This window comes from Gouania willdenowi, chromosome 7 (genome assembly GCF_900634775.1).
Source record: "Gouania willdenowi chromosome 7, fGouWil2.1, whole genome shotgun sequence".
Classification (NCBI taxonomy): Eukaryota; Metazoa; Chordata; class Actinopteri; order Blenniiformes; family Gobiesocidae; genus Gouania; species Gouania willdenowi.
This window is the reverse complement of record NC_041050.1, coordinates 31,674,138-31,690,764: the sequence shown is the minus strand read 5'-3', so window position 1 is coordinate 31,690,764 and position 16,627 is coordinate 31,674,138. Positions and strand designations below refer to the sequence as shown.

At 37.5% G+C, this 16,627-nt stretch overlaps 3 protein-coding genes and 1 pseudogene across 6 annotated transcripts in view; all 4 read left to right on the top strand.

Annotated features, from left to right (window-relative positions):
• The window catches only part of dnase1l1l (deoxyribonuclease I-like 1-like), a 3,951-nt gene extending 3,080 nt beyond the window's left edge, over positions 1 to 871 (top strand). Inside the window, exons 7-8 of the mRNA XM_028451961.1 lie at positions 327 to 423; positions 498 to 871. Coding sequence (XP_028307762.1) covers positions 327 to 423; positions 498 to 578 — 178 coding nt within the window. The 3' untranslated portion in view covers positions 579 to 871. The remainder of the gene's footprint in view (positions 1 to 326; positions 424 to 497) is intronic.
• Positions 1 to 16,473, top strand: part of LOC114466498 (emerin-like) — a 24,916-nt gene extending 8,443 nt beyond the window's left edge. The window contains exons 1-8 of one of the 3 annotated variants that reach the window (XM_028451963.1): positions 7,721 to 8,121; positions 12,065 to 12,179; positions 13,941 to 14,036; positions 14,608 to 14,639; positions 14,888 to 14,913; positions 14,998 to 15,051; positions 15,140 to 15,187; positions 16,161 to 16,473. In XM_028451963.1, coding sequence (XP_028307764.1) covers positions 12,098 to 12,179; positions 13,941 to 14,036; positions 14,608 to 14,639; positions 14,888 to 14,913; positions 14,998 to 15,051; positions 15,140 to 15,187; positions 16,161 to 16,377 — 555 coding nt within the window. In that variant the 5' untranslated portion in view covers positions 7,721 to 8,121; positions 12,065 to 12,097 and the 3' untranslated portion in view covers positions 16,378 to 16,473. Of the gene's footprint in view, positions 1 to 7,720; positions 8,237 to 8,281; positions 8,416 to 12,064; positions 12,180 to 13,940; positions 14,037 to 14,607; positions 14,640 to 14,887; positions 14,914 to 14,997; positions 15,052 to 15,139; positions 15,188 to 16,160 lie in introns of those variants that run through there. The other 2 variants (XM_028451962.1, XM_028451964.1) reach the window with 2 other exon arrangements.
• LOC114466494 (dentin sialophosphoprotein) lies at positions 994 to 6,617 on the top strand. 2 transcript variants are annotated; one of them, XM_028451957.1, is made up of 6 exons: positions 994 to 1,176; positions 2,292 to 3,803; positions 4,402 to 4,468; positions 4,563 to 4,632; positions 4,720 to 4,833; positions 5,794 to 6,617. In XM_028451957.1, the coding sequence occupies exons 1-6, from the start codon at positions 1,137 to 1,139 to the stop codon at positions 5,911 to 5,913; spliced, it is 1,923 nt and encodes a 640-aa protein (XP_028307758.1). In that variant the 5' UTR covers positions 994 to 1,136; the 3' UTR covers positions 5,914 to 6,617. The 2 variants fall into 2 exon arrangements, with proteins under 2 accessions (XP_028307758.1, XP_028307757.1); XM_028451956.1 differs by having other exon boundaries at positions 4,560 to 4,632.
• Positions 15,730 to 15,846, top strand: LOC114467745 (uncharacterized; annotated as a pseudogene).
• Positions 16,474 to 16,627: the final 154 nt, after the last annotated feature.

Here is a 16,627-nt window from a genome sequence, read left to right as displayed (position 1 = left end):
ATCAAGATAATTTCATTATCAATATTATGGTTATCATTTTTAACTTCAAATCAACATTATAAAACCCCCATATTTTTTAATGCTTTCGTTTGTTTATTTTTTCCAATTTTTTTCTCTCAAGTGCCCCCTGTAGCGTCATCGCGTACCCCATTTGAGAAACACTGTTGTAATTGATTTTTTAAAATGTTTTCTGTTGCACTTTTTAATCATTTAAAGCACAATGAAATGCCTATACAAATACACGTGTCTAGCTTAATGTGATGATTGCAGTGCTTCAGTCAGTGATTGATAACCATACTGTGTAACATCATCTTTTCAAAACACAGAATTATTGTCCACGGGCGAGAGATCATTTCATCTATAGAGACGGGTTCAGCCCAGCCATTCAACTTCAAAGAGCGTTATCAGCTGACTGAGGCGGAGGTAACTGAGTTTGGGGGAAATATCAGTTTTAGTTTGAGTTTGAATTCAACTAATCCTTTTTTATGACACTTTAGGCTCTGGAGGTGAGTGACCATTTCCCCGTTGAGGTTGATTTGAAGCCCAACCATCGATATCTCCTGCGTCACGAGCTGTAGATCACTGACAGTTGTCAACAAACCAGGAGTAACTTATTTAATATTCACATGTGGTTTTAGAAAAATGATGATTCTATAAAAACTGAACAAATATTATGCCTTCTGGTGCTGTTGTTTTTATTTTATGACTTTAACTTCATCATGACACCAATAAAAATGGCTTTTCAGTGTAAAGGAAGTTTGTCTGTAATACAAAAACCACAAGAAAAGCTGGCGTTGTTGTTTGAGCTCATCAAGGTTTGCTTTAAAAGCTTGAACAGATTTTAAAATCTGCTGATAACACTTCTTTGACTGTGTTTTTTTATATCCATACACTTATGTTATTTTAAAGTAAATTTTAACCACATGGAGCGTACTTGTTGCACATATATTCTTTGTTGGAGGGATATTTGACTCTTGCAAACACTGACAGGAAACCACTTGCAGCAGAAGCAGACAGGTTTGTTTTTTTGTTTTTTTGCGCTCACCCTGTCTTTGGAGAGCAAATGATCAGTGTCAATGCAGTGAATTCTCTGTCGGTGAAGCTCGCATCATAAACTGCTGTTTTGGAAAAAAGAAATGGAGAGCTTTACTAATCTTCTCACAGACGCCTTTTCAGGTAAGAAGCGTTACCTAATTCTTTACATTTCTACATCCAACCGTTAATGAGTAAAGGATTATTTTTTGTTTTAAAATGATCAATGGATATTGTGAAACTACATCAGTGTGTTGTTGTAAGAGTTTGTTATTTTCCAAAAGGCACCTTTAAACTACTGTACTGTTTTCAGTTCATGGAGGCACATTGAACATAATCCATATGTTCTTAGTCATGTCCTTTCTGATCAAAGCCCAGCCACTTTCTTGAGTTCATGTTATGGTTTCTACCTATTGTGTTGTTACTCACATTTGGAATGGCACTACCTTTCCAACAACAAGTATACCTCAAGTGCATTCTAGTATACTAAAGTATAGTTTAAGTATATTTTTGCTCAGTATACTTTTAGGTACCAAGTACACTTAGCCAATAGCTGTATACTTAAAAGTGTACTATTTCAATATTTCTTGGGACTAAATTGCCCCAATTTTAGTTTACAAAAAGTACACTTTATGTATATTATAAGGTAACTTTTAGTATATGTTGAAAGCTTAATTTAATACTGCATGGTATAGGTACACTAATACTATACTAGAATTAGTATACTAGAATCTAACCCACTTTCATTTTAATTGTCACATTTTGTCATTTAGAGTTCATAAATGTGGCTATACTTAGAGCCTGAGAATTTGTTTATTTTGAATTGAATTCATTGGTTTTATTTTATTTTAAAAAAGACCTGTACATTTTGACAAACCTTGTATTTTATACAGATGCCTTTTTTGGAAAATAAATTAAGTTCCAATTGTGCAGGATTTGGTCTCTTCCTTTTTAAGTTTATATATGAGATGTTCACTGTGTGCAAGGGAACCTGGGCAAGATTTATAAATGTTGGGGGAGAAAGTAACTAGTAAGTTTCACTTTGTGTACCATTTAATTGGGCTACTTTTTACATGTACTTGAGTATTTTATGTATGACTGACTTGTATTTTTCCTTGAGTACAACTTCAATCAAGTAACAGTACTTCTACTTGAGTATGGAGGATATATCAGTACTCTTTACACTTCTGGGCATTGGTTCATGAAAGTCACTAACTTTTGATTAAAAAGTTGACTTCTAGGTGTTGGTGTTGTTACAGAGTCGACCGCTCCACCGTTCACCTTTGAAGATTTGGTCTTTGACCATTTAGAAAGTGATATAAAGAGTGAGGAAGATGAGGAAAGTGAACGCATTACGGAGAAAGAAGAAGATCCTCTGCAGGAAGTAGCCAGAGAAACAACAAGTGTTCTCAGAGAGGATGTGGAAGATTTGTTATGCATGGCTGGAAATGATGACAGCATTGATAACATGAAGAATCCTAAAGCAGTCGGAGTCAGTCTGATTAACATCTGCAGCAACACACCAGAGCATTACACAAGCTTAGAGAGTAAATATACAGACGAGGATTTAACCCCTGGAAATTGTGAGAAGGATTATGAAGAAGAAAAGTTAAAGGGTTTGATTTCATTAAGTGGAACCAGTTTGAAGTCAATCTTTGAGGAGGACAGTGTTGGTGTAGAAGACCAACCTCTGGCTCTGACGGGCAGTGCAGATCCTCAAGTTAGTAACAAAGAACCAGATGAGGTTGAGAGTAATGAGGAGGTGACCTATTTTGGAAAAGTGCACGAGCAGGGCATTGATGACATGATAAAAACTGCTGCAAGAGAGGAGGACGAACAGGAGAGCGATGAGGAGGACTCGTCCTCTACCAGCGAGAGAGAAATAATCCAAGAGGAACAATTTCTGACTGAGAATTTACAGGAGGAAGTTGAAAATACAAACAGAAAAGATCTGCCAGAAGCCAGTTCAGCTTCCCCCTGCATCTCTCTGCAGAATCTGCAAGATCTCATTGCTGAAATTGATGGTGAGGAATCCATAAAGAGTATAAAAGAATTCTCAGGAGAGGAGCACCAAGAGGCGGGTGAGAGCGTTGCAGATTATCCCTCCAATTTATCGTTTTGTACGGATGTGGAAGATAAGGAAAAATATAAAACCAGCAACCAGTTGAAGGCCTCACTGTTTACCGTTGATTGCTGTTCAAATGCAGAAAATGAAACTAGTCAGGGATCAGCTGGGACGGAGGCGGCGGGGACAGGCAGCGCCATAACCTTGACAATGAACGAAGAGAGGAAAGTGATTGGATCGAATGAAACGAGAACCAAGAGTGTTTTAGACGGCACCGGTAAACAGAATTCCGAAAGCGAGAAGGAAACAGAAGTTGATGAGTTTTACAGTGAGAGAAGCAACCCTGACCGATTATTCCTGATAAACAGCAAAAATAACCTCCCAGTGTTTACCATGTGGGATTCTGACGAAGTGAATGATTCAGATACAGAGGATACAAAGGAGACTGGAACACCTGGTGCAGGTGGAAATCCGTCTCCCACAGTGGAAATCTCCGGTTACTCTCTGGTACAAGAGGATGACTACCAAACCACACCATCATCTTACCAAAGATACCAAGAGAACAAGTCCATTATGGGCTGTAACACTGAGAGCTATAATGTTAGTGAAATGGTGGACGATGCGTACAAAAAAGAGACTCTAAACAGAATCAAAGCTTTCTACAGGTACTATGATGATGATGATGATAGCGACGACGAAGAGAATGGTCAGTTAAGTTCAATGTGTTTGATGTTAAAATTATGGGTAACACTAGACAATAAGGGCCCCTTAATGAACGTTATTTAAAGAATTACTAAGCATTAATTAACAGTTTCATAATATCTTGTAAATTATAAAGTACAACATATCAGTTAACGCATACGCAGTTAATTTCTACTAACAAAAAAGTTACATAATATAATTAGTTATCCTGATGTATATGCATTACATAATATTATGCATGAGTTCATACTTTAGTAAAACGTAATAACATCTCTAGTAATGGTAACACTTTACAATAGGGGTCCCTTAATTAACGCTAGTTAAGGCATTGATAAAAAAGATACATAATGAAATTAGTTATCTTCATGTATGCCTTACTGTTATTGAAACATAACGACATCTCTAGTAATCATTTACTAAGTAACATTAGCAACCTGACAAAAACTTTAATAAATGTATAGGAGTGCCTCATAAGCATTACTGAACCATAGTTAATTACCAGTAATACTGAATAATGCCTTAACTAACCGTAATTAAGGGACCCTTATTGTAAAGTGTTACCAAATTATGTTCCACAGTTAATCTGTTTGTGTTTGTTTCAGAGAGGCCGATAAAAGTTCAGTTTTGTGCAGACCCTTTGTCTCAAGTCATTCACTACGAAACTGAAAGGTAAGTACAATTATAAGTGCATTAGAAAAAAATCTATATGCTATTTTGCACCAAACTGCATTGATTAAAACATATTTGTTTCCTGTTTTAGCAGCAGTGACAGTGATTCAGTCAGCAGCTCCACAGACAGGGATGAAGACCTGAATGCCGCAGACACAGCAGACGTAGGAAACATGTCAACCACAGGATATGAGCAAGCACACGAGCATCAGCTCACTAATACACTATTTCATTTGGTAATATTTGCCCAGGGGATGGGTACAGACATCCTGAAAGTGATGCCGGTGTGTGATCCTCCAAAGACCCAGAAAGTAGTGACCAAGCCAGACCGCAGCCACACACATCCCTGTGCAGGACAACACAAGGTATGCTCTGTGTGGCCCTCATTTATCAATCTTGCGTGAAAACGAGTGCAAATCTATGGGCTGAGATTTGTGCCACTAGAAACTGAATTTGAATAGTTGGTATTGAACAAGCTTTTTCACACTCTGGAAGTGCGCATATGTGCGACCTGGGGGGTCAAGGGTCGAGGGATATAAATGTCAACAAGCTCGTTCACTCTTTTAATATTTCAAACCTAATGGCGTTTGTAATTTTATTCTAGATATCATAAGTGTTTTAATAGTGTTTATATTATTAATATTACACTCGAGGAGGGACCAGGGTTTTCCGCTGATGCCACTTTTGGCCCAATCCGAGCACTTTTAAAAATCGATGGGAGCAGCTTAGCAGCAGTGTGGAAGCGAGGGTAGTCCCCTCAACTTCACTACACAGATACACTTCCGGTCCGCGAGGTTGAGCAATCAATCATAGATTCATGGAACTCATGTTTACGTTTACAAAAAGTCCTTTACAGCCCTTTGAGTGTGTGTGACCTATAGATATCTATAATAATATTATACAGATATCTATTATAATTGTAGTGAGGGTGTGACCCATTTATTAAATCAATGTGATCCTGTCCAGCAGGGCTTATCAGTGGGTTTATCAAGTATATCATTGAAGAAAAGCATAAAAAAGTTATAGACATGGTTTTTTTTTTTTTTAATTCCTTTTATTTTGTTTTAATGATCTGTTTAGCTCTGTTCTGAAAGGCTTCTTCAATACTTTATTTTCAGATTCAGTCTGATTTTCCTGTGCTGCAACACAAATCCACACACCCAGGTTTGCGTACACGAGGTCAGACCTGACGTGAGATCTGCATAATAGCGTACGATCACGTCAGAAATACCGAAGCTTGCATGAATATGGTCGAACGCACGTCGGTTGATAAATGAGGGCTAGTGTGCGTGTGTTTACTACTCTACTTTTCTCTGTCCCTGCAGTGTGAGGGAATGCTGAATCTGATGCTGAAGACAGCTCTGTACACACTGATGATAATCTTGATTTTCTGGCTACTCGTAGAGTTTCCCGACTGGCACAACCATGTTCTCGACTATTATTAGGGAAACTCATGTTGATCTGTAAACTTTGTATGGGTTTAAACTTCAAACACAATCAAATGAAAAATGTTCCTGTATGTACATAGGGTATATGTGAGATATGCTTCATTGAAAAACTGATTTTTATTTTCTTAAGCTTTCTTCTCGAAGTTATCACAATGAATTTACTAATCCATTCCTGTGTCTCATTTTATGACAGATTAACAAGAAACAAAATAATCACAACCCACCTGTTATTATTTCAGATGTATTAGGAAGGAAGTTAACATGTCCTCAAATTGGACGTCTTTAAAGCAAGAAAAAGGACTAGAATGAGAATTTAAACCAATTTCATGAGGGTCAAATGCTTATATACTCTGTATAATATATATTATATATATACCAATTCATACCACTATAAATGTGTGTCAAGTTGACCACAAATTAATGACACCTCTGCCATTTAACCCCAATGAGTTATGTATAGATGATTTACAGCAAATGGTCAAAATTGTATTATGTATTATTTCTTTGAACTACACATCACTATTCAAACAAGAGCTTCAGATGCATATCTTTTGATAATTTTCTTTAGACTGGTGCCCTGACAATATGTATTGACACAATCAGAATAAAAAGGCTGATGGCATTATATCCCCCTTGAAAATAAATGAATAAAACATCTACATATTGAAGGAAACAGCTTGAATAAAAATGCAGTTTTGCAGGAGCTGTGTTTGTTTGTTTTTTCATAGACAATTAATAGGACTGTTGTTTACATTGACAATAAATTATAATTGACATGCTATACAATAAGAATCTAGTACAGTGGTCTTTCCAGTCTTTTTTGGATCATGACCCCATTTTCATATCACAAATTTATGGAGACCCCGAATAATTTTTTCTATGATTACTTACTTAATTATAGAAAAAGTAATACTTTGTACTTGTGTAACAAATAGACCAGGATTAGTGCACAAAGTGACAAGATGCACCAGCTCACATATACTGTTTTATTTGCTTTGTTATTTTTTCTTCCTTTTTTATACTGCATTATATTTTAACTAGAATTATATTTGAGAAAGTGAAAGTTATAGAATACAGTTGTTTAAGATGGTGTGCTGTGTTTTAATCAGACAAACCAAATAAAAAGATAGTGAGTTTTATTCAAGTTACTTTTATTCGGACTTTACAAAGCCAATTCAAAACACTGCAGACAATAATAAATTTCTACTCATTTAATGATAAGGACGAAAATATTTGTTTAAAACCACACTTATCGTTTTTTTTTTTTTTTTTTTACTGCTCTTAGGTTTTGACGGCAATGTTGCAGGTATTATTTTGTCCTTTAGGTGGCGCTGTGACAGGAAAAAGAGAAAATAAAACAACAAAAGAAGAATGTAGTTCCCGGAAACCGTATGGCGTCATCTTTAGTCACGTGCACTTATTTAGGTTTCCTGCCTAAACCTGAATAGCGGAGTTTTAAAGTATCTATCTCTTCTGAACCCATTCTCCGCCTCACCGGTGCAACCTGTGTATTAAAACCATAAACTGTAAAAAGAATTGATGGGACGAGTGAAGTTTTTATTTTTAGAGCTCCCCCTACTGACTGGCTGCAGTATAGGTCATAAACCCTCTCCTCAATGATAACGGAAGGGATGTGGGTCAAACTGTAAAGTTAAAATTCTCGTCACATATTTATTTTTCAAACCGAAATTATGCTGTGATCATTAGTTATTATCACCCTACATTGTGTTCAAGTGCTCATTTTTCTGTAAAGTTTGTTTTAAAAGAGTTATTTGAGGTTGAAAAACGGGATTTTATGTCATACGTAGCTCTCTTTGTGAATAGCAGTTACGTCGTGAAGGAAAGCCGAGACGCCATTTAACTTGATATTTGAGTTCAAATATATCGTGCTTTTGTACTAACCTCTATGATCTCAACAAGCCGTTCGAAGAATTTTCAGCGGGAAACATATTTATGTGGTTGGCGTCGCTGGGCATGCGTAAATGGGCGGGGAGTGTTACCAGGGCTCCTCCCGCCGGACTCCACTGCGCAGACTCGAGCTCCAAATGACGTCAAATTTGCAAAATGAGAGCACTCCTAAGCGTCATATTTTGGATTCAAGAACGTTGTCGAACAGCTACACTGCACGCCCAGGAGCTCTACAGTCCTCTATGGGAGGAGCGCTGAGCGTTGTGTTGTGTTTGAAACAAACTAACGAAGGAAAAAATACAGTGAAATAAGGCGAAAGACACGTTAAACATGTCTTCACTCGGTGACAAAACAGCCCAACAGATCAGCGCGCTGCTGGACGAGTACGGAATCAAACACGGACCTGTGGTCGGTGAGTGGCCTTGTGTGTGTGTGTATGTGTGTGTGTCTGTGTGGCTGTTTGCACACATGTGTTTTTGTTCACAGACTCCACCAGACGTCTGTATGAGAAGAAGTTAAAAGAAGCCATGGCTAAGGACTCCAAGGAGAAGACAGTCAAAACATCATCTGATAAAACCTACTACAGAGAAGGTGACGTTCACCATCATTACTAACACCCTTTACATTCATAGATGCACTTCACCTTGTTTTATAGCCTACATAACATAATACACACTTATCACTTTATCAGCTATTCTATTCCCAATCACTCCTATACACTACTATAAAGTTCATTAACCTTCAACCACTGGGTCGCAGCACATTATCTGGCCATGGGAATGTTGTTATTGGGCCACTGAAATGTTTGATATACAGACTATAGGGGTGTGTTAGAAAAAATTGAGCCAATACTTAATTATGCTCTGCAATTAATTGATCTAAATGAATCTCTTTTTTTAATCTCACCTAAAAATGGCTGAGAAATGCCCTCAACTTGATGTATTTTTATGGCCGTGGCTACATGTACGTTAAACGTACGTCAGCGAAACCCACGTTAGCGGTGAGCACATTGCGCCTATGTAGAAAAGCTCTGGAAAAGTAGCTATAGTCGTGGGGGCTATGGCTATGTTTAACGTGCCTCCAGACACTTTCTATTTTTCTTTAAATGAATTACATTATTGTGGCAGATTGATGTGTACTTTTCTCAAACTCCAAATAATAGAAAATGCAAATTAAATAAAACATCAGGTCCATATGAAGTGCTATAAGTTAGCACATCAAAAACTGGAAAAATATTTTTTATGAACAATACAATTATTGAACATCAGACGTGTTGCTTTTTCTCTTCAGATAATAATATTCATCCAGTAAGTTTGTAAACAAACGCCTCATAAGGAGCAACTATTCTCTCATTGGTCAGATATCCCCAGATGTGAAACACGGGGATAAACAGCAATCATGGAGCACCAACTGCTTGTGTGGCTTTTTGTTTTTGCATATTTCTTTGGTTTCTACTCCAGTGAAAACATACATAAAGAAACCATGCAGGAGGTATTTCACCAAAGTGTTTCCAAGCGAGGGCTACGCTTTAAACTTGGTTTACCCAAGCCGTCCGTGACCACCTGGCTTTTTCTGTTTCATCAAACTCTTCTGAGCTTGACGAGCAGCAGCTGAGCCAATCCAGCTGACAGTGACAGCGTAAGTGTAAAGGTGCGTTCACACCGAAGTGACTGAAGCAACTAGATTACATTCAAATCAGTGTAAATGACGTGACCTCAAGTTATTTCCCCTCAAGCGAAGTGACTTGCATGATTTGAGTGACTGGATCAAGTGTGACCTCGTCGCTCAAAGTTGAAAAATTTGTACTTTTCAAGTAACAACTCTCCCGTCCTTCACTGTCTGTAGAGCCGTGGCAGCAGCCCCTCCCTCCCGCTAAAGTGCAGACAGCTGCAGCAGAGGGCTGTACTACACTTTCTCAATTTATTGGGGCAAAATTAAAGCGGTTAACTTCTTGAATAGGCCTACATTCTAAGTGAACTCATCCTTTAGTAACTCCGTAATTTGATCATTTATACCGTAAAAGTGGAGCTGTCGATGATAAGTGCTGTAAACATACGACTGGAGAAGAAGTGATTAACCCCCTCTCTCTCTCTCTCTCCCCCCTGTCACTGGCTACACACACACACACAGTTTTTTTGTCGCTGCATCACTGGAGTGACCAAAAACGCCACTATTTTCAAGCGACTCCTCAGGGGCAATTGAAGTGACTGCAATCGCGTTTAAGACTTACGAGATCAATCACAGATTTAATAATCTGAGACGTGAGGGCGCATGCGCTGCAGCTTTTACTCTAATTAAACAGCCAATAGAAACTAAGGTACAACTTTTTCACTTCTAATATGATACCGATATTGCAGCCTTTCGTATCGGCCGATACCGATATTGTTGCGATATCGGTACGAGTCATACATACTTGTATTACTTATTAGAAAAGGCTTGATCAAGTGATGTTACTCAAACGGAGAACAATAGTCAACAACAGTAGGTTACTGTGTTGAAGTGTGAACCGCAGTCACCTATGGATAGAAGTGCTGAAGCGATAAACCGATAAAATCTGATATTGTTTCCTGGCTGATATCGGACCGATATCCAATATCAATATAATCAGTATCATGTCGGGACACCTTTATTAGAAACCAATGCCGACACCAACAGAATCTGACATCGTCTGTTACTGAGCAGTGAGAAGAGGACAATGCTGGAATAAAGAACATGGAAGTTTAATAAGTTTTTGGATCCTAAATGGATGGACATATACGGTGTGGTCAACAGAGGCGATGGATATGCACGTATCCTAATATAGGCATATTATTACTGATGGTTTAAACACATGAAGACTGCAATCATCTCATTAAAAAGTACGGTACACATTAAACACGTATAAGACAATGATTTAATCATTAATTACAGACCCTTTCCAAAAAATTAGAATATCATGAGGAACAGAACCCAAGCTGCTTGAGGTCCAGTGTGAAACATCCGATTTGGGGTGCAACGTTCTGTTCTGTTCCTCACCCGTCTTCCTCCAAACCCTTGGACCTTGATTCCCGAATGAAAGGCACATTTTACTTTCATCAGAAAAGAGGACCGTAGATCACTGGCCAACAGTCCAGTCCTTCTCTTTTTTTCTGAAAAAACTGAAAAGTAAATGGTGATTTCTTCAGAGTATTCTAATTTTTTGAAATCCTGTTTTTAGATAGATAGATAGATAGATAGATAGATACTTTATTCATCTCCAAGAGAAATTCACAGTTCCAGCAGCTTACAGGTATGGGAACACAGGGGCATGCAGGGAAAGTACAATGTAGAAATTTAAAAATTTAAAAATTAAGAAAAAAGTTTTTGTAGGTTTTATGAGCTGGAAGCCCAAATTATGTAAAAATAAACAAATAAATACTTAATCATTCAAATTGTGGGCCCTGAATCTATAATCTATGAAAGTTAAACTTTTTGAATGGAATTATGGGAATTAACTTTTCCATGATATTCTAATTTTTTGGAAAGGGTCTGTATATCGATTTGAAAACATAATCAAACATTTACCATAATATTCTGTTCAGTCTGTGATAAATCAGAGTATTACAAAAGCTGATTGTGGTAGATATTCAATGATTATCCCTTCAACAACAGCGCCAACCTGCCTAAATCTGAAAGGTTTTAAAGTATTTTTTATTTATTTTTTTGAGAAAAGGTACAGAATATATACATAAAACAAGGCACTTGAATGTCATATACAGTGTTCGAAATAACAATAGTAAGAATAGAATACTAAAGTCAATCAATCAATCTTTTATTTGTATAGTGCCAAATCATAACCAATGGTATCTCAATACACTTTACAGTAGAGCAGTCTTAAGGACGGACTCTTCATTTTATGGATACACACATATGCATATATACACGTATATACACATACATATGTATCACACACCCAACATGAATTCACATGAAGTCAAACCCACAAGTTCAACCTCTTCAAAATGGAACAAAATAGAGAGAAAGAAGAAAAAAAAAACATCACACAAAAGAAAAATAACATATACATTGGGGCTTTTAAGGGGAATAAATGAAAGACAGTAGAATACAGATTTAAAGGGGGCTATGGTTTTTCTGACAGTATATCTCTCTTCTGAAGCTAGTCTCCACCTCACCGATGCAGCCTGTGTATTAAAACGAGCTCTCCTCTCCTCTATGGGAGGAGCGTTGTGTTGTGTTTGAAACAAACTAACGGAGGAAAAAAATACAGTGAAATAAGGCGAAAGACACGTTAAACATGTCTTCACTCGGTGACAAAACAGCCCAACACATCAGCGCGCTGCTGGACGAGTACGGAATCAAACACGGACCTGTGGTCGGTGAGTGGCCTGATGACCAAACCTGAGCCTGAACTTTGTAGCTATGCTCCTGCACATGGAGGTGTGTATGACAGCGATGTGTTTTTGTCCGTTCACATTGCTATTTAAAATGTCTCAAAGTTTTTGTGCAGTGGAGCTGGAGAATGAATGAATGAATGAATGAGCAGGTGGAGGAGGACAGAGAATATTAAAGACAAATATTTAGTTTTGGCTTTTTGTGGAGCCGATTTGCTTCTAAACACAGACCATTTATGACATGAACCTTTTTCAAGCTTTGACCAGAATCCGACAAAGCAAAAGTGAAACCAACAGGTCCGACAGATATTAGGTATTTATATCAGAGCCTGACCTGAAACTGACAATTAAAAACCTATTTTTTCCTCTTACAATTTATAATTATGAGACAAAAGTTCAGAATTCCAGCTTTTATTTCATGGTATTTACATCTAGATGTGTGAAACAACTCAGGACAGAGCACCTTTTGTTTGAACCCACCCACTTTTCAAGTCAGCAAAAGTATTAGAACATGTGACTGATGGGTGTTTCTAGTTTCTCAGGTGTTGCCTTTTAGATAGGTCGCTTAAACATTAAATAGTTCTCGTTTTTGGCTTTGGGTTTCACCTGTGAAAACTGCATTTGTTGTTAAGCAAACATGAAGACCAGAGAGCTGTCTATGAAAGAAAAGCAAACCATTTTGAAACAAAAGGTGCTCTGTCTTGAGTTGTTAAATACCATGAAATGAAAGCGGGATTTTTTTTTTTTTTTGTCTCAGATTCATTAGGTGTGTCCCAATCCGATATTGATATCGGTCCGATATCAGCCAAAAAAAACAAATATTGGATTTTATCGGACTGCATCTAAAAATCACGATATAAGCTCTCCGATAAAATTTTCCACTCCAGCAATTTTATCCGTTTATCAGTAACCTACTGTGGCTGACTATATTGTTCTGTTTGAATAACACCATGTGATCAAGCCTTTTCTAACATTTTACACTACAAAATAAGTAATAAAAGTATGTATGATTCGTGCTGATATTGTATCTGATCAATATTGGTATCGGTCGATACGCAAGGCTGCAATATTGGTATCATATCGGAAGTGAAGAAGTTGTATCGGGACATCTCTAATATTCATGTTTTGATCTGAAACCCAAATCCAATCCAATCCAATCCACTTTATTTATATAGCACATTTAAACAACAAAACGTTTCCAAAGTGCTGAACATGCGACCACAACAATAAAACCAAAACAATACAAATGAGCTCTGCCACTAAATGAGTATAAAACAATAAATAAAAATAAAACAGTTTAAAAGAATAAATATAAATAAAAACACATTAAAAACTATAAATAAGAATAAAACTCAAAAACATAAAATAAGACACTAAATGTCTTTAGTCTAACAACAAAAACAAAGGAATTGACATTACCGCTCCAATACTTTTGGAGGAGACTAGGAATATTATTACTGAAAACACATGAAGACTATAAACACGTTTAAGATGAGTTATATCAATTTTAAATCATAGTCAAACATTTACCATTGTATTCTGTTCAGTCTTATTGTTCAATAATTATCCTCCAGCAACATTTCCACTGAGGAAAACCTGTCTAAACCTGAAAGAAGGTGTTTTAAAGTCTCTCTCTCTTCTGAACCCAGTCTCCGCCTCACCGATGCAGCCTGTGTATTAAAACGAGCTCTACGGTCGTGTGTGTGTGTGTTATTAGCTGTTTGACACACGTGTTTGTGTTCACAGACTCCACCAGAAGTCTATATGAGAAGAAGTTAAAAGAAGCCATGGCTAAGGAGAAGAAATTCCAACCATCATCTGATAAAACCTACTACAGAGAAGGTGACGTTCACCATCATTACTAACACCCTTTACGTTCATAGATGCACTTCACTTTGTTTTATAGCCTACATAACATAATACACACTTATTTTATCAGCTATTCTATTCCCAATCACTCCTATACACTACTATATAGTTCATATACCTTCAACCACTGGGTCGCAGCACATTATCTGGCCATGGGAAAGTTGTTATTGGGCCACAGAAATGTTTGAGGTCCATATGAAGTGCTATAAGTTTTATATATATATATATATTATTCATTCAGGCTCTGAACCCTGTCACTGAGTGTCTGTGCTAGCAGCTACATGTTTAGCGTTGAGGTGGTAACAGGGGCTACAAAGCCAAAATTGACACCAAAGCAGTCTCCCGTCTTGTATTTTAATCTGTGTATCAGTATTATGGGTATATGGGGAACTCTTGAAATCAGAAAGGTTCCTCGCTGTTTGGAGTGCAAAAGAAAGGGTCTTTTAAAAGGCAGAACATACATAAGTCGTTTTTTAATCTAACAAACATGCAGAATTGTGTTTTGTTTCTGCTCACCTTTTTTGACAAATGTCTTTTCTTTCAGAGGAGAACGTCACCTATGTTTACACGACACCAGTAAGAAACCGTCTCCATGTTTTCTTCTTTAAATAGTTTCAGAGTGGAAAGAAGTGTAAAATCTTCACTTTTGTTAAAGTAGTTAAAAGGATTTATTGTGTTCTTTTCATGTTTTCTGAAGCTGATCTTGCTCATATTTGCACATTTTCTAATGTTAAAAAAAAAGTAAATATGTTATAAAGGAAATTAGTTAACTACGGCTGAGTTTTGTGTAACTTTTGATTAGTGTCTTTTTTTTTTTTTTACAGGTGAGAAATGAAGGCTCAAGTGACAGGTTGGTGACTGAGTTAGTGCTGTGTAAACCATCAGTGCAAATTCCAATGTGTCTGTCTAACTGCTGTGATTCTCTTCTGTCCAGAACAACGTATATGAGGCCCAGGCCAGAGTGGTCAGAGAGGGAATACGATCACAAGTACGTTGCAGTCTCTGGATATTATAACAGGTGCTACTGTTAGCGCTGAACTAACACAAACTTACTTCACACGTTGCTCTCTCTGCAGGACTTCATATTCCAGGCCCAACTACGGAGGATGGGAGACTGTGGATGAGTGAGTGTTTAAATCTTTTAACAGGTGCTATAAAGTCAGGATCAGGGTCGCATCTCTGCCACTATAATTGCTTAATTTTGACACCCAGGGTTGGGGCCAATTATAATTGCGTAATTGATAATTAAATACAATTATGGCATTATTATAATTGTAATTTAAAGATCTGTTGCTGTCGTAATCATTAAATTAAAATTGAGTTTAGATAATTGACTGTAATTGTATTTGCCATGAAAATTCTATAAAAATTGTCAATTATAACTTAATGCAAAACTGGGGAACTATTTATAGTCTATGTACAGTTCTACAAGTATGTTGTTAACAATTATTAAAATGTGTTTCATATCAAGTTTTTCCACGTTTTACCATTTAAAAAAAAAAAAAGGACAGCGGGCTTGTAATCGGAGGGTCAGCAGTTCGAGTCTCACCTGGGCCAACACTTTGGGGTGTTGAGCAAGTCCCCTAACCCCCAACTGCTCTGCAGGGATGGGTTAAATGCAGAGAACAAATTTGTATATGTGTAAAAAACATATATACCAGTAAATACTTGTGGCCATACCAGCCTGTCATTGCCCGATCTCGTTAAATCTTGGAAGCTAAGCAGGTCTGGGCCTGGTTAGTAGTTGGATGGAGACCACTGAGAATTCCAGGTGCCACAATGACCGACGGTGCACTATGGCAGCCTCGCTTTTGTCAGTCTGCCCCAGGGCAGCTGTGGCTACAATAGTAGCTTATCACCACTAAGTGTGGAGTGAAAGAATAATGCCTTTATTCTGTAAAGCGACTTTGAGTTCCCAAAAAACGCTATATAAAATTGATGTATTATTATAATAATTGAGAATGCAATTGGAATTGACTGAGGCTAAAAAATACTTGTAATTTAATTGTAATTGGAAAAAGTGCCAGTCACTGTAATCAAATGAATTGTAATTGCACATGGGTAGTTGAAGATGTAATTGACTCCTACCCTGCTCAGGCCCCAGATGTACGACTCACCGTCCACCTACAGAAGCTCGTATCTCCAGTCGACGCCGCTGAGGGGAGGTCAGGACGCTCCAAAGGCAGAGAAGTCGTCCCGTCTCGTCCCACTGTGGGTCCAGTTGGTGGTCTTCCTGGTGTTGGCAGTTTTCCTCTACTTTGTTTTCTCAAACATGGAAACTAATGAATTCCTCAAAGAGATCGGGCCCCAATGAACTGAACACATGTTGGTTATCGCTTTGGGTTTCCACTTCACTGATCTCGATACAAGAACGTTTTTCTGCTTTTATAAAAACAGTTTTTAATTATCACTCATTGTTCCTTCTTTCACTCGTTTATAATAGTGATTTTACCAAAACCTGTAGAGGGTTATTTACTCACAGTAAAGGACATCCAGCATTATTTCATCTGTTCACTAAAATGCTTTGTCCTAAGCAGCTGTACAACTGGGAAATCCTCCACCTA

What these genes read in the sequence shown, in the direction of transcription:
- LOC114466494 (XM_028451956.1), top strand. Translation starts at nt 1,137, where the DNA reads ATGGAGAGCTTTACTAATCTTCTCACAGACGCCTTTTCAG. An exon ending in TAGCGACGACGAAGAGAATG is followed by an intron (nt 3,804 to 4,401) that starts GTCAGTTAAGTT and finishes TGTTTGTTTCAG; the next exon opens with AGAGGCCGATAAAAGTTCAG. An exon ending in CCTGTGCAGGACAACACAAG is followed by an intron (nt 4,834 to 5,793) that starts GTATGCTCTGTG and finishes CTGTCCCTGCAG; the next exon opens with TGTGAGGGAATGCTGAATCT.